Genomic DNA, 26,488 nt, shown 5'->3' with positions numbered 1-26,488 from the left:
TTACAGTCATTTTCAGTATTTGTCTCATCACCCATGAAACAGATGAAGATAAAACCCCAAAACACCAAAGTACAATATCTTAATAGATGGCAAGGATCTCAATATAAGATCAGATATCTCAAGGGGTTTTTGCCAAAATCATTAAGTGCAGTTTCATTCAAAAGCATGCATAACTACAATGTCCCATTTTCATAATGTTATTACTCTGACCCTTAGGTCTCACACCACACTCTGTGGAGTACTTATTAGTGCTACATGAAGAAGCAATAAGCCATACAGTACTACAATAACGACAGGATAATGATCTTCCTTTTGAATGGGACAATATGGTCCATATAACATGAGAAGCCTAAAAATTACATCAGTGAGGCAGCACTCAGAACAGAAGTAATTACAGATTTTCCTTCCCATATTTATCAAATTAAGTAGTCAGTTAAAAAAAAAATTAAAAAAGCATTCTTTTCCACCTGGCAGAGATTTTTTGCCTCAAAGGCAGCAATGCTGTAAAGCATAGATTTAGAGATGTGGAAGTTGTGAAGCTAATGAAGGTCATGACAAAACTTCCATTGACCTCAGCAGACCACAGTTTAGGTTATGAGGTAATCCTGCCAATCCTTACAATGAACTTCATAAAAAAATTTCCTGTCAATTAGCCCAAAATATCAGTTCAGCAGACAGCACAGTATTCAGATGTTGCACATCTCTCCTGCTGGCTAGTCTTCAATGCATCCCAAGAGAATACCACAAACTGGTAAGTCATAGTAACTCAGTGACTTGTGACATAATTTTCTAAAAATCATTTGTTTGTGCCTCAGTCACCATGTTTTGTAATGGCAGTATGATACTTATTAATTTCAAAACTGCCTGAAGTCTAGAAATGATCCATGAAAGACCACCATTACTATCATTCTGTACAGAAGGAGGAAATTGTAATGATTCGTGAAATGATGATTTAAGTGAACGCTCAGACAACTTAGAAGTTGCATTTTTTAGGAGGAATAATCTTCCAAATGTTACTTAAGATTTTAGCCCTCATAGACTACACAGATCAAAAATCTTGTAACAATATTGGACATAAAGAATTATCTAGTTTGGACATTCAGTAACAAATATTTACACTTTCCTACAAGTTCAACTGAAAAGTCTTCCCTGTTTAAATTGTTCTGTAGTCCTAGAATGCACTACAATTTAGTGGGGCTCCAATTCTGTGATTTAAACTTAGATATAAACAATGTAGTTTGAGAGCACTTGGAAAAGCGTGTACTCCTTAATGCTAAAGCAATATCATTGTTAAAAATACTTACCAAGAATTTCATCAAAGATCTTGTACAGGCCCGGAACAAAGGTAACTTCTCTGCAATTCATTCCTACATCTTCATCATAAACCCACATTAACTACATGTAAACAAAATAAAATAAAAATATTGACTGTCTTGGTAAAGCAGTCTATGTTTCTCTATTTCCTTAAGGAACTTTACTCTTACAGTCTGATCGGTGCTGTCATACAAGACAAAAGCAGGAGCAGAAGTTCAGCAAAAATTACAACTGTACCCACAAAGAATTCCATAACGAAAATCCATTATTTTCTGCTTGGCGGGGAACTCCCAACAGTAGAGACAGTGAGGTTTAAAGCAATTTGCAACTTCACAAAGCAGCTGAAGGAAGTGCCAGCAGGAGGCTTAAATTCTCTGTTCTCTATCTAAACAAACAGACCAAAGCATTTCTGGACCTAGAACAAACGCTACTTACAAATATGCACATCTAGGTGTGTGCACAGAGGCCTGTTTGCAGACACAGACATATACACACAAAACTGTGTGTTTACACACATAGATGTGTGTTTATGTTTCGACTGGACTTCAAGATTTCCTGAGTATGTCTTTCCTGATGAACTAAGCACTACTTTAAAAAGTCTCCTCTCATCCCTTTCCTACGCGTGCATGCACAGACGTGACCAGTTTTTAACATTATAATTCAGAACTCAATATAATTCAGATACGCCTGTTTATTAACCAGAGTAGTAATTTCTTCATTAAAACAGCAAAAACTATTAGATTCTAAATTTAGACACACTTACCTGAGTTAAGGGTTCAACTGACCCGATGTAGGTATCTGGACGGAGGAGGATGTGCTCAAGCTGTGTCTTTTTCTGATAAACTCTCTCAACAGACATCTTCTTAGAAGTGTCATTTTTATTAATACTTTCTGAGTCTTCTTTTTTTGAAGCATTCATCTGATTATCAAATAACGTCTAAAAAAAACCCAAACCAACAATCAACCTCATTCATTCAATCTGTCACTCTCAAGATACAAACAAAATCTGGCAGAGATTTAAATTACAATCAAAGCTTGTCACATAATTTAAATGTTCAGTTTTCAGATGTATTAAGATCAAGCTATCCTTCCGGAGAAAAAATGCAACAGATTATATGACAGATTCTTAACAAATTGTAACGTATTCAAACTTTAGTTTGAATTGATTTACTAAGCACGATAAACTAAAATAAGAAAACAACAGCATATTACAAAAGACACCCATCTCCTCAGACTAAGCATTTATAACGCCCATTTTGTGCTTAAGCATTTGAATCCAAACCATTGATTACTGTTCTGAATGATAACAGCAAAACCGTTCTTTTACAATTACAGTGTGGACAATTCATTCAGTGGGAATTAAGAAATACTGTAATGATTCTCCTATGGCTTCTCAATTGCTATAATTTCCATTCTCTATTGAAGTGATTAAACCTGGTACAATCCCAGTTTGGAATGCTTCATGATAAAAGGGGAGAGGCTATTTACAAGACAAGAGCATGGAGGGAAATGACAAGGGGGAATGGCTTCAAAGTGAAAGACAGTAGGTTTAAATTAGATTTTAGGAAGAAATCCTTGACTGTGAGGGTGGTGAGGCACTGAACAGGTTGCCCAGGTAAGTTGTGGATGCCCCATCCCTGGAATTATTCAAGGCCAGGTTGGACGGGGCTCTGAGCAACGTGGTCTAGTGGAAGGTATCCCTGCCCATGGCAGCAGGGATTGGAACTGGATGATCTTTTAAGGTCCCTTCCAACCTAAACCATTCTGCGATTCTATGAAATAAGCCAAGGACTGTAAAAAAAGAGAATCATATAGGCTAACATAGCAATTTAAACAAAATTCAAGCCTGATATGTTTGGATTTTATGAAAAATGTCTCAAAGAACAAGCAACGCTACAGTAAAGTAATCCACCTTGGTAGGGGGAGGATACAGGGATTTTCTGCACTTTCAACAATTTTTTTTCTGATAAATATCTCCTTGCCATTGAATGAAAACCACATAAAAGTTAAAATATCTGAGAACAACCAAATATAGAATAGCCCTATTCTGAGACAGTAAAGGCGTATAAACAAAGAGACCAGGCATGACACTTTACAGTACGTATTCTGACCTGTAAATTGGAATTATCTTAAAAATACCAGTAAAAATAACTTGAACTCAAACAATTTATTAGGTCCTGGCTAGCAGATCTAATAAATTCTGTCCCCAGCTGCCCAGTACCTGAAATAGTCTCCTTCTCTTACAGGGAGTTTACCAAGTTTGAAGCAGGTGTTACAGGACTAGTAAAAACAATCAACAGACAAATAATGAGGACAAAACCCACTTGCCTCTCAGATAAATCTTTCTCCTCTCATTTAACTGTTCCCAGTACATATTTACATAAAGTAAATACAGGCTAAACTCTAACCCTTGATTAAGCAGTCATCATGCAAATTTTGCAGCCAAAAAGAAAGTTTCATCACTTCTCTCTCAGTCTAGCCTTTGTTGAAGCCTCAGATAGCACTGAAAGCAAAGGGTGAGAAACCATATAAACTCACAGGAAAAAGGAGCGCAGGATACTGAACTCACATAAACAACTTCAGCAGAATCAAAAAGCCAAAAAACCAACCTATAGCATACAATTATCCACATATTAATCCAATTTGTCTTCAGCTTCTAGTATTCAAGTTTTGATGCCTCTACACCTCCCCCTGCCCAACCCACCAGGCACAGGAATAAAGCATTTCATTCTATTCAGAACAGGGGAAATTACCTTTTTCTTCAACATTTAGAAATCACTTTTTTCTAGTTTATTTATGGAAATGCTAGGAAACACGTACTTCCAGAACCTTAGAGACAAGCAGGCTGTGTGCACCAGCAATGACAACAGCCATGAGCAAATCTGAACATGCCAAACGAGAATTAAATTCTCTACTACCTAGTCCTATATCTGACAGCATCCAGAGTAAGAGAGAGAAAGAATCCAGGGAACCTCACAATCCTGCACCAGGATTACATGCAGCAGAGTTGGAACCACAACACAAACTCTCATGACTATTCTTCTGGATTCCATCACACCTCCTGCCAAACAGGGAGGTTGCAAAATCACGTGTGATTAGAGGGCTTTGGTATCCAAGTTAATTTAGCCTCCACTGTTATTTGCTCTTAAACCATGACAACCCCATAACCACCAACCAAAAAAGATTAGCCATGTATCAGCTAATCCGGCAGAAATGAAACAGGAGTTTGCAAACAGATACATGAAACTGATACATGGAAGAGAGAAGGAATGAGAATTGTTACTAAAGAAGCAGTGCCAATAGTTGCAACATAAATTTCATTTCACTGAAGTAGTTCTCTAAATGATGTCCAGGCTTCCAGTGAATTTAACTGTATGTGTATATATATGTTTTTTACTTTATGATAATTTTTGACATCATACCTCATAGGAGTCACCCTCAGCTCACTTACAGAGCAGTTCTACAGCTCTGTTAGCACAGTTTTACTATGCTCACTTGTTCTAAAGGGACCAGTAAATGGCAGGAGAATAAAATAATACTTCTGAGATGAAGTAAGTATTGAAAAAAACAGAAGAGAGGAGATGTAATTCATATAGAGAACAAAAGAACTACAGGTTTAAAGACCACCAGAATCTTGTTCAAACTGAACTGTTTTATTTGCTCCCAGTTCTTAGGCTACAAGTTTTTACAATCGGTGAAATACATGATGGGCAGTGATCACATACCAGTTCTTCAGCTGTCATGTACATCAGTACTGTATTCTCAGGATTGTTCTGAAACAGCTCTCCAAAATGCTTCCACCGGTACAGCAACTGAGGACTAGGGTCTAACCACACACCACAACTCAGCAAACACATTAACACAAAGTAACAACTCAAATTTTAGCCTCAAAGATTTAGGTTACAATTTTCCTACCTCCAACAGCAAAAGTGTTGTGGGACAAGTAGAGTAAGAGTCAGAAAATTATAAAAAGTCAATTTTATTATGACTGAATGAGTATCTCTAGATTGTAAAAAATTAGTACAGAATAGAATTATTGGGAAGGGATTCCTACAAGCTATTGCCATTAATACAACACTAGGAAATACATTTCTGTTTTCCAGTGAAAGCCTTACTGACAACTTGGAGTTCATACTTCCCAATTTATCAGTAATAAATATAGAGTATCAAAACTCCGCCTTCTCTTGAGATGCTTCCAAATTTTTGTAATGTTGACGGACAATAGAGGTCACACCAAGACAAACTTTGCTGCCTAAAAAAATCTAGTCCTGTAGAAGTGTCACCTCTTGGGGAACAGGGAGATTGCTGTAACCCAGCAGTAGTAAAGATCTCGTTACTGTACTCCCTGTGACAGCTACGTCTATTACCATTTATAACACACTAATTGGAACATGTTAATGTATGATTTAAGAGGGGAGAAAAATACACAAAGGATCAGCACAACATTTTCGTGGTCAATGAATATTAAAAAAAAAAAAAAGTAATCTTAAAGAATTTTAATTCTATAGTTTTTACTAAGATAACACAAGTACTTTTCCAGCATGCCCTACTTAAAAGTTTGTTTGATTGTCAGAGAGATTTTATTTGTACAATACTCCAAGTACAGTATATATTCTGTATGCAAAAAATACTCACGTTATAAACATTCAGAATTTATTTAACACTCCATTGAAATACAAGCATAAAATCAAAAGCCAGAAAGTATTCAACTACACAAATGAATGTTATTATGCAAGCATGCAAGGATCAGAAGTCCACAGAACTGCAGTTTCCCAGACCAAGCATTTCAAGCTGTGCTGTACTCAGACAACCAGTTCTGAATCCCTGTGTGTCCACCTTGAATGGGCATTTTTACAGTGCAAGCAATGTTTAGAACTTATTCCAAAAAAGTGAAAAATCTTCATCAGGAAATCTTCATCTTCATCCAGGAAACCCTGGATATAGATCTATGGACACAGACATCCTCCACAGTCTTCCTACTATGTTTTCCTGGATAACTTGAAAAAAAAAAAAAAAAAAAAAGAACAAACAAAAAACCACCAAAATTTAAAAGTGCTTTCAAATCCAGAGTTTTTACTATTTAAAATACAAGTAAATTTAGCATGAAAATCCTCCCTCACCCCCTTTTTAATTTTTTATTTTTTTTTAAACTGGGCAAGTGCTTAACCATAATGTTGTTCTGTATTTTTTGGAATTGTCTCAAGAATGCCTTTTGTATTCTGTCCTGTATGAAAGTTCTTCATATTGTTAAAGCTCCAATAACACTTCTCAAAACAGTACCAGGTGTTGTTTCATGAGAAAACCCCTAAAGAGAATTAACCAAGTGTCACAAAGGGCTTAAGTCTTCTGCCTCACAGTAAGACTGCTTTTTGCTTGTTTGTTTACAGGTTATCCAATTTTCAGGGTCTGCTTTGCAACTTTAATGTTGCCAATTTTTTTTTTTTTTTTTTTTAACACAGTGTGTGACTTTCTCAACATTCTTGTGACATTCAAGACTTTACAGATTCTTCATAATTTTATGGACTTTCTAATCCTCCAGGCTGAGGACAAACATTCACGTTCACATGTGCAAGTCAGCAAGATGACCATCCTTAAGTAGTTTGGAAAGCTAAAACCCATTGCACTGTGCATCCTTCTTAGGAGACATGAAGTTAATACCTCATACTGTGACCTCAGATGGTGCCAGTTTCCCACAAATGCTCTTAAACACAGTACAGTGGTAACTGTATGGGGAAACACAGCGATCCTCAGCTGACAGGAGTTGCTACATCAGGACTATTGTGCACGCTCTCAGAACCGTGTTTTATGATGATAACTGCTTTCTCCACTGTGATTGCAATGACTGCAGAGCTTCTCTTTTGCAGTTGTGTTTGCCATACATTCATCTGATGCTGTGTGAAAGCTGTAGTCATTCTTTCCTTTGGTGATGTCAAGAGTCAGAACCCAAAGAGCCTTTAACAGACGACAGTTTGGCAACAAAATTTTACTCTCTATCTTCAACCTGTGAACTCACATATTTCATTCTGGCATCTTCTTTCTTCCAATTTTGTCTTTTTTTTTTTTTCTTGTTAGTCTCACCTGTTGACATTTCAACATATAACACAGCATGTGTGACATCCATATTAAGTCAGAGATTTTTATTGCCTTTTTTTAATGAAAACTGGGTCATGTCATCTTTCTTTGCATTTTGAAATCATGTTGAGCCACCATGCTGAGTTTGGTTATTTATGCTGAAAACAGCTGTACTTAATAGAGCTAAATCTTAATACACATTTGACCTGGAGAGTTTGGCAGTACCAGAGAAAAGCTATTCCTATCTAAATACACAATAAAACGTAAAGCTACAATGAAGAAGGCAGGTTTCATCATCAGTTTCAATCCTGCCATAACTGGATTATACATCTTTGGTGTGACTCCTTATTCTAAGCTTAACTTTTATTTAAGTGGCTGAATTCCACACCATCGCAAGAAGTCGAAAACCCTGAAAAATGTTAATGTCTCTCCCCACTTAGAGACTTGATTTTGTACTGGTCACTGTCATCTTCTCCTCCACACTCCATACAACAAAAAAAAACCCAAGAAACCAACCAACCAATCAATTTTTCTTTAGTCTGCCCATTTTTTCTTACCCATACTAAATGGCAAAAAAGGGTTCATTTTCTAGATAGGCAGACAAGCATAAATCAACTTAGAAGAGAATATGTATGTGAAAAAGAAGATACCTTCCCTTTGGCTTTGTCTTTCCTGCCTTAACATCAAAACTACTCCATATAATGAATATTCCTGATACACACTCCTGAAGAGGCAAACGCAGCCCTGGGACAAAAATTTAGAAAAGCACTTGCCATGTGTCCTACATTTCCTTAAATAAAGTGTAAGATAAGCACATTTAGTGGGACAAGACAGTAAATTCTGAGTCTAATTAAGCTGTAGAACCTTGGGAGGTTATTAAGCAATGAAATCCAGTGATTACAGTTCAAAACGAAACTACCTCTTCTGAGGAAGATATGCTAAAATAAGAAGTGTATAGGTGCAATATAGTAATTACTGGGTAATTCTATAGATAACATGCACTTGACTGCAGTGTGGTGTTATAAATTGGATCACAATGGCCTCTTCTTGCCCTAGAAAAATAGACAACTAGTAAATTTTTACCTAAACATTTTGCAATTTTCCCAAAGAAAACTCTGGATGAGAATACCTCCCACCATGAAAACAAAACTGGAGGGAGTTTCAAAATAAACCACTCTCCTGCTGTGTTTAACAAATGGTTGGTCTCTCCTGCCAAGACGAAAACACACAAAAGTAACAATTCCCTCTTACCACAGCAAATTTCCGTAGACTGTTGCATACCATTAGTGGCATGAACTAAATCTCTCTATCACATCTTTCCCAAAGCTGATCATGGAAACAAGCTCCTGGTACATTCATCCAGAACTAGCCTCACTCCAGTGACACTAACATGTTTGTTTGTTTTAAATTCCTCATGTTTTGGGGTCTTTTTTAATCTCCTGATTCTGACACTTAGCTCTTGACTCTGAAAATATCACATTACATACACTTTTGTGATGATGATTCAGTTGTGGAATGGCTTCTGAATGGTCAGAATTCCCCATTGTAGAAAAACGCAGCAGTTAATTGTGGCCAAAAGGGAAAAGTTCCTTCTTTCTTCCCTTCTCCCCCGCTCCTTAGAGTGGAATCAAATCCACCTCCCGACAAGCCAGTTCAGAGAGGAAACACAGTTTTCACTCCATTTTTCATCAACTACAAGCAGTTGTCCACTGGATCATTTTTGTGAACAAGCTTGCTAGAGAATCAGACAACTGGTGGTGCAAGGAAAAGAGCAGAAACACAGCTAGGAGGATATGGTTGAAAAAAACCACTACACTTTTCAACAGATATCATTCAGATTGCTTAGCTGCACCATGAAATGACGCTCTTGGAATTAAATAGCTTCATCTTCCTAATAAATAAGTACACAAAATAAATGCAGCATCATTCGTAATTTAGGATTATTAAGACAGTATTACAGCATACTAAATTTTAAAAATGTAGGGATTTGCTTTCTCCACCAGTCTTTGAGGAATACCACTTTTGTACAAACATGTAAGCTCACTGTAATTGCTTGTGACCAGAAAATTATGTATATTGTTTTAAATATGAATTCACACTTACATGAAATTAGTACAGCAACAGCTCTGCTTTATTTGGTACAGGTCTGCATGCAATCAGTGGCACATTCAGATCCTCATCTTAGCACACACTATGTTCTTTAAAAGGAAGTGTCTAACATCTGCCCTCACATGATGACAAATTAACTGAATTTTACTGCTAAATTTTTTAAGGGTCTGAAATGTTTTAGTTGTCTGTCTACCGAAAAGTTCTATTCCAATACTAAATTTTGATACTGTTTACACAGTACCAAAAATTACATCTACGAATACTTAGGTAACAAATTGATCTTTTAAGAATCTCTTTTTTTTTTCCAGCTAAAAATCAGAGACAAGCAAGGGAAAAAAATACACCCATAGAAAAGGAATTTATTAATGTTAAACTTTAAGGTAACGTATGACAGTTTTCTTCCAGATTCTTAGAACAGTGGTCCTTAGAACCACTGAATGAAGCCTTTGGACCACTGAATGACCAAATCTGTTTGGCCCACTGTTCCATCAGCCAACTCATACACAAACTCTCCACTAGCCAAGAAATCAAACTTCAGGTTATCGGTATCTGGCAGCACCTCTTTATAACCCAGGGTTTCCCACATTCTTGACCTTTTTTAACGCTTTACTGCATTACCAGTTTGGGCGCTGTGAAAGTATTCCAGACTCCCAGCACATTCACGTTTCCCCTTTGCAATGATTACCTGACACAACCTGATAGATTCTTTTTAGATACTGAGGATTTGTAACAAGGTATTTTTACTCTGCTGACCTATCTTCAGATTAGCAAACAAATTTTAGAGAGTAACTGTAGAAAAAACTTCAGGCATGAATAAGACAACATTCATGACTAAGACATTCATGCTGCAAAGAGAACACATAGAGAGAACAAATCCAACAGGGTGGCTTTTCAGCTCATGTTGACTGGCACAGTAACACACGTCAAGCTGCAACACATCGGCAGCAGTGACTGAACCCACACATGAGGATTTTATTCCTAGCACCCCAAACCCTGACTTTTCTAGTCAGCTTGAGGACTACTAGTCACATTGCATTAGTAATAGAGGAGAGCACAAATATCACCTAGAGGTTACTTATCCAAATGCAATGGGAAGTAATTCTCCATTATACAAAAGAAGCAAATTCTTGAACTCTCATGAATGTAACAGCCATCAGTATATTAGGACTGATGTACCTTTATGTTATTTCCCTGTCAACCTTGCACTGAAATACTAAAACACCTTGACTGTGATCCTTGAGCTTTTCATACTTCTAACATACAGGGTGCCCTAAAAATGAACACTGTATGATCAGTAGTAACCATTACAAGTCTGCTCCCTAGAATCTTCAACAGAAAAGCAATAGCAACATACTTACTTAACACAAGGCACCTTGTAAATGAAAATACACTTGCTTTCTTTGTTGTTCTTTGTTTGTAGGGGTTTTTTGTTTGTTTGTTGGGGTTTGGTTTTGTTTTTGTTCCTGTCCCAAACATCAAACAAACTTTAAACATTCATACAACAGTTTGCTCAACAATAAAATCTGCTTTTTTATTATTAGAAGCATCCATGGTAACACAGCCATATTTTCCGGTAATCTCTATTTTCAAAAATCTATTCTTTTCTACCATATTAAAATAAATATGAATCCAGTGCTCTTTAAAAAACTAGAAAAAGTAGCTGGAGTTTAATTGCTCAGCTCCATCTATACAACAGCTACTGCTCCTCTAGAGACTTTACAAATCTTGAAATGCTTTACAAGTCTCATAAATATATTGCATATTCTAGTCTCAATCCTGTAGTAAACTCCATGAGAAAGGAACAGAGGGTTGGTGTTCCAGACATTTACAGCAATGCAGAAGGAGGAAAACAGAGGCATCAATGAGTCAATAAAGCCTAAATACTGTTCCAAAACTCCCCCCCCCTTCCTCAGCCACTCATCCTCCCACAATAACATTCCTACAGAAGTAATTAGGAAAAACCTTTCAGGATTGTTCACTAAAAGTGCTGACAATCTTGGAGATCATCAAAACTCTACCCTTTAATTTGCAATTTAAGAATTGTGCCTTGGCAGGCAGAAGAATCCACCTATCCATAAAAGATACCATATAAAAGATGCATAAAATAACTTCAAATATTTTTAAAATGATTTTTAAAATTGTTCTGCATTTTCATCATCTCTCTGTTACCTGACATGTATGTTTATCACTCAACTGGTAAAGAAGAAAGTCTACATGGCATATTCTGAAAGTATTCTGAAAGATTTAACTGGTATCAGGAAGAATAGGTTAATATGATACTACTTCAGGATTGTTTTCTCAAGCATCTGGACTACCTCCCTTCCTTCCCACCAGCAGACCAATAAGGAACTTCCCCCTCAGCCAATTTCTCACATGCTTTTACAGTCTCTTATGTATGATTTTTTTAAAAAAAAAAAAACCAAACCAAACTCTCCTGGGGCTACTTAATAACAAAATAGAACAGCTGCCTCACTTCTTGCAACTGCTCTCCTCCAAGCAACTTGCCTCCATTTTTTACTCCAAGATTGTAACACAATACCTAAACGTTTTCATGACAATACTGTAACATAACAGTGGTGGAAAATACTAAGTTAGGGTCACTAAACAGTGTAAGACACAACCCAGTACCTCAGCCACCATAAAGCTCTGTGCTGATGCCTGGAGGAACAGCCTGAATGACTGCATGCAGTAGAACTCTCTCTACATCAGCAGGACTAAGACTGTGTTATTTTTCCCCAGATACCTTGTCATTCTTGTATCTTTATATTATGGTACACAACTACCAAGGGCATAAACACAAGACTGAAGTGTTCATACACTACTACACTATCTTCACTAAAAAGTCCAAATAACCCAGAGCTGCCAAAGCTTACACAGTTGGAAAAATCTCCAGTGAAGCTCACACTTACCTATTTCTCATAAGTAAAGATGCTCTGCTTGGGGGATGACCCCAGAATCCTAACTGCTCTTATGGGAATATTACATGCCAAATTACCTGGTTGCAAGAGTGCTCTTTTAAATTTTTTTTTCTCTACTTTATCTCAGCTTCTTTTGATTTATAAGAAAATTACTTCTAAATGTTACCTTAAAGGTCCTGTGATTTTGTCATGACAAGAAAATATTGTTCCTTGCTCTCTCCTCAAAGATCCCCTCACAGATGGAGAGAGCTGGTGTGACCCTGAGATTAGCTCAGTTGGTTAGAGCATGGTGCTAATAATGCCGAGGTCATGGGTTCAATCCCCTGTATGGGCCACTCACAAATTGGGTTCAGTGATCATTGTGGGTCCCTTCCAACTCAGAATAATCTGTGATGGAGGTGCTTTTAACACTGAGATTAGTTCGGTTGGTTAGAGTCTGGTGCTAAGAATGCCAAGGTTGTGGGTTCAGTTCCTGCAGGGGCTGTTCCCTGAAGAGTTGGATTTGAAGATCCTTGTGGGTCCCTTCCAACTCAGAACGTTCTGTGTTTTTGGCACCTTACTAGGGCAGATATTTATCCCGTTTTTCATACGCCCGCTCTTCTCGCAACTTTTCAACATCTTCAAGAAGGAAGAGGAAGCCCAAGTCTAACCAGGCTCACTCATACACTAAAAAAAGAGCAAAAGAAATCAGTACCTCTGCAAGACATGCTGCTTCCATGACAGGAGGACAGCTTAAGATCTCAACTGCAATTCTACTTCATCAATCAGGAAAAAATACATACTAGATCAAGCAATTTAATCCTCTTCTATATATTTTTTTTCTTTCTTCTTTAAGGTAACTTTTTAAATTACGCCCAAAAGAAAATATAGACCTGATGTTTAGGTCTGAGGCTTTCAAACATGTTTTAACTCAAGCAGCCTTTGTACTAACTAACTTTGCTAACACCTTTTTTTTCTTACCTGCTGAAAAAAAAACCACTGAAGTTGCTTAGATGTGGAGAGTGTAACAAACACACAGATTTATCATTTTAATAACGTAAAAATTAGAAGCAGCACTTTACTTTCAGTGGCAAACTGCATTTCTAGGTAAATTGGAATTGCATTAAGACAGACAGGATATTAAAATAGCTTTATTAAATGAAACTAGATGAGCTGATATCATAGAATAAGTTAATAACACACATTTCAAACACAACTGAAAAGAATTTAGTTCATAAGAGTAAAAGCATTTTTAATCACACTGAAATTTTAAAACTAGGAGATCTGATCCTCACCAATCAGGGAGGGGAAGAATGTTTCCCTCCTTTTCACATCAAACTTTCAAGTACTCATTACTGAAACATCTGAAGAAAATGGCAAGGAAACATTTTTTGAATAAAAATTAACAAATATTTTGTATGATTTGATCTTGACACCTCTTTTGGTTGCTGGAACTTACAATATACTTCAAATTTTAGTATTTATATTCAAAGTTATGTAATAACATTTTATATGCCTTGGTTTAGTATTCACTTTAAATCTGGAATGTTAGCATTAAAATACATTGTTCAAAAATACCTGGGTTCCAACAGAAATACTTGAGAGTACACTACTAGGTTTCCAAGCATTCAATTTTCAAAAGCAGTTATACACATGCAGAACTACATATTTTTTGCTCAATCTGCTTTTGAATACTTTCAAAACACCTATATAGTGCAAAATAATATTTTCACTGTGGGTGACTTGCAAAAAAATTTACTACTTTAAATGAGAAAAATTAAGTTTTCTGCAATGGTTTTCATTTCTAAGTTCTCTTTATATGACCTATAATATACATAAAACTCACTCCCAGGGATGGAATCACTCACATCCATCAGCTATGAATTACATGTGCTGCTTGTCATTTATTGAAACATAAACATGCATTTGAAGACTGCATTTGCACATAGACACACAAGACAGTTTAGATGCAAGGTAAAAATCTACTTCTGGAAAAATAAAGTCTATGAAAATTAAATACTAAATTTAAATGGTAATTTTTTCAACCCTAAACTGTCCATCTTAGACTACTTATATGCTATTTTATTTGGAAAGGTTACTTTATCTGTCAAAATAAAGTAATTCCTTACTTACTCTTTAATACAGCATGGGCATCTCAGAAACTAAACATACACACACAAATCCAGACAGGTAGAACATTAACAGAGGACACGTGCTCGAATGTGCACCTTCTCCATCAAACACCTAAAATAATCCCCACATACTTTTAAAAATCAATTCCTCCCCAATTCCTAAGATACACATTCCTTCCCAGACTTGATTACAATTTAGTTCCCCGCTTCTGTGCATTCATCATTCTTTCACCCACACCAGAGCAAGGTTTGCTCCCAGCTCAGAGTGCAGAGAGTGAAGATGCACACTACTGAGCTGTGAGACTGGCCCCAATCCTGTTCCAGCACCAAGCCTCTACCTCATATCACCTCTATCACTTCTTTGATCCTGCATTATTCAGCACTCCAACACAGAGAAGACTGGGCAATAAAAGAATTAACTGAATGGTGTGTGGACGATGGAGGATAGGAGGCAACCACATTTTCTTTGCAGGCAAATCATAACATCTGAAGAATTCCTCTTCAGAACTATTGGGTCTGACTCACCTAACTGAGCTACAAACATTTCCCTCTAGGATAGGATCCTAGTGCTAGGATACTCAGGAGAGTCCTGACATCTCTTTGCAACACTGCTTTCTTAAGGGCATCAGAATCAGAAATTCTACAAGGGCAAGAGGGAACACTGCTTCCCCTCAGCTGCTGATATAACTACCTAGCTCAAAGCCTACAGAACACATTATGTTTAATAAAAGTAAATATTAATACATTTCAGGTCTGACTGTCCTTCCGCCATATAACAGTAAAAAAAAAAGAGGGGGGGAGGAAGGGTGAAAGACACACAGGACAAATAAACCTGGCAGTTCTCTGGTCAACATAATAGCAAAAGACAGATACTCACAAAAAGCAAGACAAGAGCACTGAAACAAGACTTGGCAACACCACAAGAGCGTTTTTCCCCCGCCCCCTGCAGATACCACAGTGTAGCAGAGGGAAGATAAGAGAGTAACTAACAGTATATATAACAACTGTTACATATATGACAACTGTGCCCTAGGCCCAGCTTCAGCCAGCCGAGAAACAGAAGGCCCGAAACAGATAAAGAAATGGAAAGTACAGAAAGTTAATTCTGAGCTTTAACGTGGGTTTGGAGAGGCAACTAAAGAGGTCTAGAGGACTCGGGGCAGGAACTTCAACCACCTACTTTTGCTCTGAAATTAATAAACTGGTAATAAACAGTAATAAAAATAATAACTATTTGCACTTTGTTTACCTCTAGGAGAGTATGCTTATTTCTAAAAAGGGAAGATTTGATTAGGATTTGGTCATATTTCATCATATTTGTACTTCAGACCCTAATAGCTTACAGAACCAGACTTGTGGTAGAGCAGTAACACACCACAACTCTTAGGCACACTGTCATATCCTGACACTCTTCCTCTGAGCACTGTAATGGCAGAAGGAGGGAACTCCTGTGTTGTTCCTGTCCAAAAGCCCCTGCCCCCAAATTAGAGCAATGGCTGAAGCTCAGAACACAGCAATGGTGGGCAGATCCTTGGGGCAGGAGAGATCCAGTTCAGGTTTCAGATGCAAAAAACTTACCCATAAAGTTAGAAAACACCTAGTGCAGAAGCCATAACAAGTGAATTATGGCATATACTAGGAGTTATCAGACATTATTCAAGAGGAATATTTGTTTTAATCCTCTCAGAACAAATTATTAAAAGCCAAGTCAAACTGAAAGCCATCCCTTTATTACAGTTAAGAGTATTTGATTTCAAATGAAACAATAAAAGACAAGTTTCCTTTAACAGAAGGACTGGGGTGGACTTTATTTGTGGGCAGGGTTCTTTTCTTTAATTTTGAGTCTACTATTTTATTGATTACATACATTCTCTACGTTTTAAAAAAATAAAAATAACTTTTAACTTAATATTGTCAAAGTAAACTAAGGTGGTAATATCTGAATTTAAATTATTTGAAAGGTTATTGTATCTTTTCACTTACCAGTATACAATTACAGTATTTATTCAAACCAAGTATGAATCAGTATAAACTAAATATGTAATTTCCATCTACTAATAATGTACATTATTTCCATTCTGCTCCATCTCAGAAGCACACAGATCTGATATTAATTATATTCTTTAAAAAGAAAAGTCACATTGACACTCGGTCAAGATTCACTTAAAGCTAGCATTTCCTAGACCTGAAATCTATCCCTTCATAAAGGGCAGGAAAATGGAAGTTGTGTTCAAAGTCTTCAGGAGTTTCAGCTTCCATTTATCAGGCTCGTGTAGCAATTAGGGTCAAGGAGAAAGTCTTGAAAACACTGACAGAACTAAGTGATGAAGTGTTGCTTGTTTGAAACACTCTTACGTAGCTTTGTTGGCATTATCACTGTATCACAATCAACACACTTCACAGTGTTACTTGGAATTACTTCACCTTCAACATAAAAGGCATATTTATAAAAAAATAGTAAGTAACTATTACTGTACCATTACAACAGTTCATTTTCTGTAGTCCCTAAGCACACACAGAGGCTAAAGAATTATTTCTTTTGTTCAAATAAGTTTTTCTAGCATTAGAAAATGTCACTATATTTCACAAATGAAACTTCTTCTAGTTACAAAACCATGCTTTTGTAACTAACTCTTAATACAATTTGACACTTTTGTGAGTGACGCTTGGAGATCATCCACCAGAAGTAATTTATATCACTCTGTTGGTCAAAACTCCACCTTCTACCAACTATTAGAGTGGAGAGCTGCAAGCTGATTCCAAAAAATCATCAACCAGAACAAGGAAAAAAAAAAGGCAATTAAAAAAATAACAACTACATTCTATAAATCAGAGGTTATCTTGGTTTATTTTCAGTTCTGTAATGCTAAATTATTTTCCCAATAAACATACTCTCATACCCTCACTGGTAATGGTTCCTGCTTACCAGGCAACCTGTTACATTTCTTTAAGTTCTGCTGCATTTAGCTGAAGATACAGACAACTTGGTGTTTGTTTCCATAAACATTTAATTCCTCTTGCTTTCAACAGTAAAAGCAGGTATCACCTGACACTTCTATGATGTCTCGTTATGAAATTCACTCTAAGGTAAATTCTCTACCACAGAAAGTACCTTTCCTTTTTCACAACTGCATGTAATTGTTTCCTAACTATTTGATGCATGAACAAGTGTGCTGTCTGAATCTAAAGCTAAACTTACACATACAACTCTTTACTAAAATATGAGCACCAGTTTATGTACATAGGATTTGCTAGTTTGAAACATAAATTAACATCCCACCAAGTTTTAACTATTTCCTCACCTTTAGAGCCAGACTTACTTCTGTTATCCTTCCATTGTTTAACTCGTGGTCTTATTAAGAAACCACTAACAATGCAAAATACGTTACTCAGACAGAGAAGCACCCTAGTGGTTTCAACATATTCATAAGAAGTCTAAAGAAACCAAGGTAGTTGCAAAACAACTTACAATCAAACAGCAAGTGGTTGCACATCCAGCAGATATATGGCAAGCAGATTAAAACCAGACAGCTGAAACTATTCTGTCCCTACCTCTGCACCTCTCTCCCTCAAGGACAGCATATGATCATCTACACATGAGCCACCACCTCAACTAATATCGGATTTTTTTTGGCCTGGCACACTGGCCACAGCCCCCATCCATTTCAGTACTACAACATTGCTCTTTTGTATGCTATTATTCTGCAGCTGACATGGAACAGGTCTGGTTTTTGGAGCTGGCTCAAAAGTCCTACCTTCACCATTTAAAATGCATGTGTGAGAGAGAAAGAAACAACCTCCTACTATTTTCAGAAAAAAATAAATGAACACAGTTTTAACTAAAATCAGATTATTTCCCTACAACTACTCTGAGTTGACAAAAACACAAACTCTTACTGTTTTTAGAGAAAGAAAAGTTTGATTATTTCCAGTTGTAGGAAACTGTTGACTCACCATAATTTCAACCCCATTTCATTTAAGAACATGTTTCATTAAAAATGCCTACTCAGTAATTTTCACACTTCATTCTGCAGTTCTCTATATGAGCTGTAAAACTTTCAATTACTTGATCCAACCTAGATGGTAAAAACCTTAATTCTGAAGAGCTACCCAAAGACCACAGTTGATAAAGATCACAGAGTATTGCAGGAAGGAAAGGAGAATCATTTTAGCTTCTCTACTTAGGGCTGTTCCCACATCTAAACTGTCTAATTTCAAGTGGCACACCCAGAAACTTGCTCATAATTTTTATATACCTTTCCATGCCGCCAGCTTCTTAAATTGAAAAAGAGAACTACCAACATAAAATGCAGTAATTAGAGCCACGGAAAGAGTCCACCATCAGAATACACAGGATTTGTTCACCTCAATAATGCTGCTACATTCTTTTCCAACACCTCCAAGATGTAGAGAAACACGAGAACAAGTTTGCTGTTACTCTTCTTTAACATGACTTCTTAAAAGTTGCTACCTCTGTAAAGGACATGTATCTGATTAAAGATGCAGCTATCTCACCATCTGTCAATCAAGATTCATTGTCTTCTGCTTAACCACTGAAGAATTTATCCTCAAAGCTGAGCAAGAGAAAGGCAGGTAAGTTACTGATTGGCTGAACCAGACCCCTTCAGGTCACCTTTGCTCCTCCTTTCTTTCAGGTCTCACGAAAACCTGAGAGCATCCACTGTTACTACAGGAGGGGAGCATTTCTCTGCAGTGTGAGCCTGGGCTTGTGCTCTCAAAGGACTTTAGGGCGGCTCAAAATGATTCAACTGTTCTAGAGTCAGTTATCACCAGCACCCTCTCTAAACTTATTACTTCAGACCAATTCATTAAAAGCAATAAAACACCCCCTTCTTGGGTCTATTACAACTTCTGGAAGATGATAAAGTTCAATTCCAAGACACAGTAACAAGCTGACAGCTCCTGCTCCCTAAGTGTCTCTGAAACTTGGGAACTTCAGATATTGTCCTTTCAGACAGCTGGAAAAGAAGATGGGATCAAAACAATGCCCCTCTGGTAGCCCGCAAAGGCTTTGCTCTAGGAACAAGAGGCAATAAGTGAGACTTTGGCGGGACGACAGACAGCCCACATCTCGCTCTGGAGGACAGCGACCTCAAGACAGTCCTGCTGACCCACCCGCTGCCCCTAAGGTAGGAGGCTCCTTTCCATCTCCTTGCTCACAGATCGACCTTTTCCCTACGGTCCCGACCACCCCGAGGACGCCCTCAGGGCTGCAAGCCCCTCCTGTAACACCAATTCCAAGCCCAGGCTTTCTCCTCCTACCCCGGACCCCTCTACCGAGCAGCTCTACAGCGCTTCCCTTTCTACGACACCCCTCAGCTTCTTCCCTCCTTTCAAAGCCAACCCGCGCTCTTTCCACATACGCAAGGGACGCAAAAAGAAATAATGATAATAAAACACAAGCAGCAAAACCCACGAACGACAGAATGCAGCCCCACAACTTACCACCCAAGTCAGTCCCCCGCTGCCGCCACCGCCGCCTCCTCCTCCTCCTCCAGACTTTGCCATTTTCTGCCCGTCTCTCCTCAGCCGAGGCGAGGGCGCTCGGAGGCGGCCGGGAGGGCCGGCACCGACACCGCGCTGGGGCCGCTCCCGCCCTCAGCGGCACCGAGGAAGGGCGGCCGAGGGCCCGCACAAAGAGCCCCTTCCGCCGGGCGGGGAGGCAGTGAGAGGGCGGGCGGGCCCGGCCGGGCCTGCGGCTCTCCTCAGTTTAAAGGGACGGGCCGGTCCCTTCGCCTCACGGCGGCGGGGGCAACAACAGCCGCCGCTATCGCCGCCGTAGCGCTGCTGCCTCCCTCCTCCTCCTCACCCCCGGGCCGTCCCCCCCGGCAGCCACAAAGGCCCGGAAAACAGATTAATAATAAAAAAAATCTCCCCTTCCCTCCCTCCTCCCTTGTCCCCTCCCTCCCTCGCTCCCTCCCTTCCCGCCCCGCGCGCGCGCGCGTTCCCGCGCAGGCCCCCCCCCCGAGCCGCGCTCCCCTCGCACACGCACACCCGGAGCTGGCCCGGCCCCCTCCTTCTTCCCCTCCTCTTTCCGCCCCGCGTCCCGGTGCCGGTGCCGCTCCCCCGCCGCCGCGGCCGGGCCCCCGCGCCCAGACAATAAATAACCGCGCAGTCCCCGCCCGCCCGCCCGCGCCGCGGCCGCTTCCCCGCTCGCAGCCGGCAGGGCCTCCGCTCCCCCAGCGCCGCGGGCCCGCCAATCACGGGCCGGCCCGCCAATCGCGCGCTGGAGGCGGGAAGGCTGCGCGGGCGCCGGCCAATCGGAGCAGCCAAAAGGAGAGGCCGCGTGTGACGTCACTGCGGGTGGCAACAAGGCGGGAGCCGCCCGCACGGGGGCGCTGCCGCGCGGGAGAGGGGCGGGGCGAAGGGGGCGGGGCCGCCGGAGCGGGAGAAAGGAGCGAGCACCTGGCGGGTCAGCTGCGGGCTCCCTGAGCCCACCTTACCCCTCTGCCACCGCGAGGAGAGAGAGAGGCTTCACTTCCCCGTGCCCCCGCAGGGAGATTGGTTTTGGAATTGGCAGGGCACAGCTATCCCGTTGTCCTGGTCTGTCAGGTGGATGATGCTGCGATCCGCGAGCGGAGAAGAGGAGATGCCGTAGGTGGGACAGGCGTTTGGGGGGACGGTGGTCAACTGCCCCCTTTCCGCCAGCCCCATAACTGATCCCTGCCACCAGTGCGCCCTACGGCGGTTCCAGCAGGATGGAAGTCCCGATGCTCCAGGCAGGAGAGTGTTTACAAACCACTGCCCTCTTCTGGGCCGCAGGGATCGGCCCAAGGAGTTCTTTAACTCGGAAAGCTAACAGAACTTTATCCTACACTTAAGCATCACCCTGTGAAGTCCTTTAATAGGGTCACAGAACACAACACCCTGTTCTGTACACAATACACAACCCTATTCTAAAATATTTGCCGTTTTGGAAAAAAAAAAACCCTGTGTTGTAACTTAGCATCTACTACCTAGGCCTAAACGGCGTGTGTATGAAGCCCAAATTTCATGTCATTTTAGGTATCAGCATGAAAAATATGTACCGTTTTAGATATTTTCCACCAAAAGTAAAATATATATATATGACCATAAGTATTATAATCATAGATTTTTTTGACAAGCTTTTTCTTTTGACATAGAAAAATGTTTCACCACGTGTAGCTCCTCAATTAGCGATTTTCATTCTGCTGTGTGAAATGCAAAGGACCTACCTAGTCCAGCCTGTTCCACTCCATGAATAATTCCAAATGTAAAGTCTCAAAAGGAGGGATTAGTAGGAGCACTGCATCTGAGATAGCAGACAAATTGATATCCAAAGAGAATAATTTCAAAGGAAGAGCAATAATTTAAAGATTTTTTCCTTTTGCAAAATGCTTTTCCTTAGAAGTAAAGGGATTGGAAATGGAGCAGCTGCTTTTGAGGAGGCAGTTGTAATGTTCAATTATGCCTCAAGGGAAGGATCAGAAGAATTTCTTGTAAATATTGCTTATTTAACATAATTTTACCCTGCCAGTTTCTAAGGAACTTATTAAACTAATATATAAGTGCTGCACAGGGATTATGGAAAATAATGGCATTTGCCTAGAAGGGACAGTAAGTTATCTGTTCCGACCCAGTTTTATTGCAGCTGCTTGTACCTCTGAGCTGTGTTTTCTTCTACTTTGAGCAAGATAAGAAACAGTGTTTCTCGAAGATCTAGAAGAAGGTAACAGTTGCAGGGTTCTGGCTAGTGCTTCAGAATTTGGGTCTTGCTGATTAGAACAGTGCTGTGTGGTTTTTTTCAAACTCTCAAATTTATATGTAGGACCCATTAAAATGAATCATGTACAGCAAACCAGGACTGCTGCAATGAATATTGTGAGGACCAGAGAAAACAGAATGAGTGCATCTGTTCAAAGCTTTCTGCATTGGCAGAGAACCACTACTGCATTCAGCAGAAACAGAGCAAGTCACAAACATTAGTGTACTCTGGTCTCATTAGCTCCAGCTGTTTAGTAAATAGGCTGTTCTTAGTGTGGGAAATGTGCCTTTTGCAACCCTCTATCCTTAGCCAAGTAGCAGATAGCGATCTAGTTTGAAGACAGCCAATTACATATATATTAGAGAAAGACAGAGGGAGGGAGTTTCTTCTTGGCAGTTACTGATCTTTGAATGTGCATGGTCAGACATGTTCAGTCTGTGTGTCATGCTGGAGCAAATATAGGAGAAATATTGACGTTCCTCCAAGCATTTTCTTTAGTCTTTGAAATTACTTCGTTCAAGTTGGTCTCCGTTTAATTCTCATCATATACTACGCCAGCTGCATGGTATGTTACTGGCTTATTGTTGATGTTGGTTTTATCCTAATACTTACATTTGTAGGCTGAGCGGGTGCATTCCTAGCCATGTAGAACTGTGGGACAAAGTTCTCATGAGACTACAAGCAGCTGCCTCCGTGGATTGCAGAGGTAGACCAGTGAAACAAGACTGCTCATCACATTTTAAGTGATCCCTGCTAAAACAAACACAGAATTAAATTTGAGCATGAATCAAATTTAAGCACCATAATATTTTGATAGGAGTGGAATTTCTTTACTGGATACCACCTGCCTTATCATGCACTACCAGTTTATGTCAAATACTTCACACTTATCGTGCGATATTTTAAATTAATAGTCTCCTTGAGATAATATACATGAAGTCTATTTCAATTCATTGGAGATTTACTTGTCCTCATAGTTAGAGACCATAATAAAAATAGAAGTACCCTATATATTTTCAAAACAATCATCTACTTAAACCAGTTTCGCTACTGGTTTTAGTAAGCAAAATATTTATTGTAACATTACTTTGTGTTCAATCTTTTTAGCAGTAAGGCAGCTGTACATATGGTCTTTAAGTATTTCTGTGTACATTTATCTACTCTGAGAGCAAACCTGGATACAACCACTTACCTAAATGACCAATCACAGCTCTCATTTTTCTGCAAACTACACAGGAAAAAGTGTAATTTTGTTCTAAAATATTTATGGAACTAAGTTGATGCCCATTACATTAGACATTCCACATTGTATGTAGTTGTAATAAGGTGTAAACAAACGTTGCATACTTTAATATCAAATATTTACATTTGCAATATAGTAATTTCCATATTGTACTGCATTTAAAAAAATCATCATAATTCATTAACATAATTGTGAAATAACAGATGAAATTATTGAGTAGGATTGTGGTAGAACAACACGAGAGTGATCAACATACTTGTACCACCTTCTTTGTGAATGAGCTTCAGGCCATGATTCCAAGGTATTTAAGAAAAGTCTACCCATGTCTGGATCATCTAACAATATAAATTTAGCTGGGTCATGCATATTTACACAAATGTATTTCAAATACCTTTGTTGCATTAGCAAGAGCCCACACTAGTGGTTTTCTGTGGCTATTCAAACTGCCAATGCACTGCCTGACATTCTCATCGGAACCTTGCCCAGGACTTACTTACATGCCTGATGTATCCATGGCATGTTTGTCAGTAGCTTTTCCTGGGGCCAGCAACCAGTCTCTTGGAAAACACCAGGTCTTTTCCATCTTAGTCCTCCAAGAACAATATGCCACTCAGTGACAATTTGGCAGAGGGATTGAAGGGGTTAAACCCTGCTTACTCTCCAATTACTTCCCCATAACTAACCTGTTAACTGCTGTTCTATTGCCAGGGGTGTGGAAGACTTTGGAGCAGGGCAGGTTGTGAGCCTGCTGCTGACAGGTTGTTGCTAGGGAAGAGGTCCAGCAGAAGCCCCAGGGTTAACTGCAGGGACTCCAGGGCCCTGCACCTGGACTGCCCTTGGGACCGGCTGGGACCACTGCACTGACTTCTCTGACTGTCCCCAGGACCGCACCATCTCCTGCTGCGGGAGAGGCAGGTTGTGTTAGAGACCTTCGCGCTTACATGCCTGGCTTCTGCCCTGAACTGCACTCTCTCACACAGAATGTGGAAGTGGTGTCACTTGTTAACATCAAATATTTATTTAACTGTGACTAGAAGTGCTCTAGTATCCCAGTCCATCTAGTGTCCCCACTGTCAGCTCAGTCTTAAACTGTGACACACTTTCTCTGAGCAGCATAAACAGAGTTGCTGCTAAGGCAGGGGCTGGTCATAGTAATTAAATACATTTGTATTGAAGTTCCTTTTCTAGGAGAAAGCTTCCTTGTGCAGTGAACATATAGGGTGAGAGAAGTTGCATGCGGAGATGAAGCAAAGGAGGTTGAGCTGGCCCTGCTGGGGGGAATTCTCAATGTGAATAAAATTAATATCCACGCTATTAACATCTGAGGCTCTTAAAAGAGTTGGTGACAGTGGGAAAAGCTGCAAGTGCTGAGGTGGGGCGAAGACAACAGAAGGATACACATAAGCGAGAAGGCGATGTGTTTTGAGATCTGCGCTGAACATCCATGACATGGCAGTGGCCAGCAGCAGTTATCTGAGCTGAGGTAGATTGCTGTGATCATTTGTGGGCTGGGAATCACCAACTGCATTATGGCATTGTTAATTAGTGTGGAGAATGCAAACAGCCAGCCAGGTTTGGACATGGCATGCCATTCACAAAGACACTCCCTTGAGCTCAGGGTGCTGAACACAGCAAAGCATGCTAGGCTTGTCTCACTCGAGTAGCTTTCCTCTGTGTTAGCCACATAACCCCTTTCTTCCTGTCCCTCTATGCCAGCCCTGTAAATTCCTGAAAATGAGCTCTCTCTTTTCAAAGGGCAATATATTTTTGGCTAAGACATGGAGTTTTGTTCCTAGAAGTTCATCCAAGACTCTTTGGGCAAGAAAATGTGAGTGGGAATTAATTTTTACCCAGCAACACTCTCCTTGCTCATTGAAGGTCCCCATTACCAATGTATTTCTATAGCCTTCCAGACAGAAATCTGTGATGGATCCAGAGTGAGTATCAAGACTGCTTCCTAATAGCAGTTTATCTCTACTCATTCCTGGGAGGCAGGAAGGTAAAGGAGGCATGCATGGATATATTGAATCTGTGGGGAAAAGTGATGACTGATGTAAACAACAGACAAGCCCACTATTCTGGGAAGTGTCTAAAGAGATGGTATTTTGCTTTTTTGAGCTAAAATTCAATCATCTCTGATAAATTATGTTTTATGATTAGTAGTTATGGGGAGGAAACAGGAAGGACAAGCTTTTCTGCACAGCTTCATTGTACCACCAGTTTTGACTGGAATTGATGATGATTAGGTCAGGATGAGCATTTGCATTTTCTTTCTCAGAATGGCATTATGTGGTTCTCGTGGCAATCCAAGAAGAGGAAAGTCTCAGAGAAGACCCAAGAGAGGCAGATGGCTCAACCTCCATTGAGGCAGAGCATGTTGTTAAGGTGTGGCCAGTGCACTCACATAGCTTACACTGAGGTCAAAGGCAGAAAGAGAAGGAGGGTACAAGTTTTGGAAAATTTGGATAAGTAAATAACGGAGGCAAAGAACAACAGAAAGAGTTGAGTGAATGATGTGTAAACACCCAACTGAAAGAAGGCTAGGGTAGGCACACATGAAGACATCAGCAAACAATAAACCTGAGCACAGAAAGTGGGGAAGACAATAAGAAAGAACTACCAAAAATAAAATTCTGGGCTAACTATGAAGGGTCCAGTCAGGCGCAGACTAGCAGAACCACAGACAGTCAGACAGTTTGAAGTTACCCATCCAACAAATTAATGAACAAACCCTTTGAGCAAATTTGTACTGGCAGCTTGAGTTTATACTGGTTTAGTGCTTTGAATCATTAGATCATGATGGGTTTGATTTGGTACTAGATATCCTAAAATTTGAATTACTCTTTTATAGTCCACAACACAGGGAACATGCTCACTGTGTGCTCCTGACAATTACAAAGTAGTTTAGAAGAGGAAGTTTATATAATAATATGGTTTTGCGAATACTCTTTTCTAGCTGGCTTCAGTTGTTTAG

At 39.6% G+C, this 26,488-nt stretch overlaps 1 protein-coding gene across 4 annotated transcripts in view; it reads right to left on the bottom strand.

The window, feature by feature from the left end:
* Positions 1–20,387, bottom strand: part of TOP2B (DNA topoisomerase II beta) — a 64,156-nt gene extending 43,769 nt beyond the window's left edge. For 2 of the 4 annotated variants that reach the window (XR_004355114.1, XR_004355115.1), the window contains exons 1-3: positions 19,991–20,387; positions 2,078–2,251; positions 1,305–1,395 (exon numbers count right to left, since the gene is read on the bottom strand). Coding sequence is in view for 2 of the 4 variants with exons in the window: in XM_032678197.1 (XP_032534088.1) it covers positions 1,305–1,395; positions 2,078–2,251; positions 19,991–20,053 (328 nt within the window). In the remaining 2 variants the exon portion in view is untranslated. The remainder of the gene's footprint in view (positions 1–1,304; positions 1,396–2,077; positions 2,252–19,990) is intronic. The other 2 variants (XM_032678197.1, XM_032678206.1) reach the window with 1 other exon arrangement.
* Between the last annotated feature and the right edge of the window lie 6,101 nt (positions 20,388–26,488).

The sequence above is a fragment of the Chiroxiphia lanceolata genome, chromosome 1 (assembly GCF_009829145.1).
Source record: "Chiroxiphia lanceolata isolate bChiLan1 chromosome 1, bChiLan1.pri, whole genome shotgun sequence".
Lineage (NCBI taxonomy): Eukaryota > Metazoa > Chordata > Aves > Passeriformes > Pipridae > Chiroxiphia > Chiroxiphia lanceolata.
This window is presented reverse-complemented; position numbering and strand designations above follow the sequence as displayed.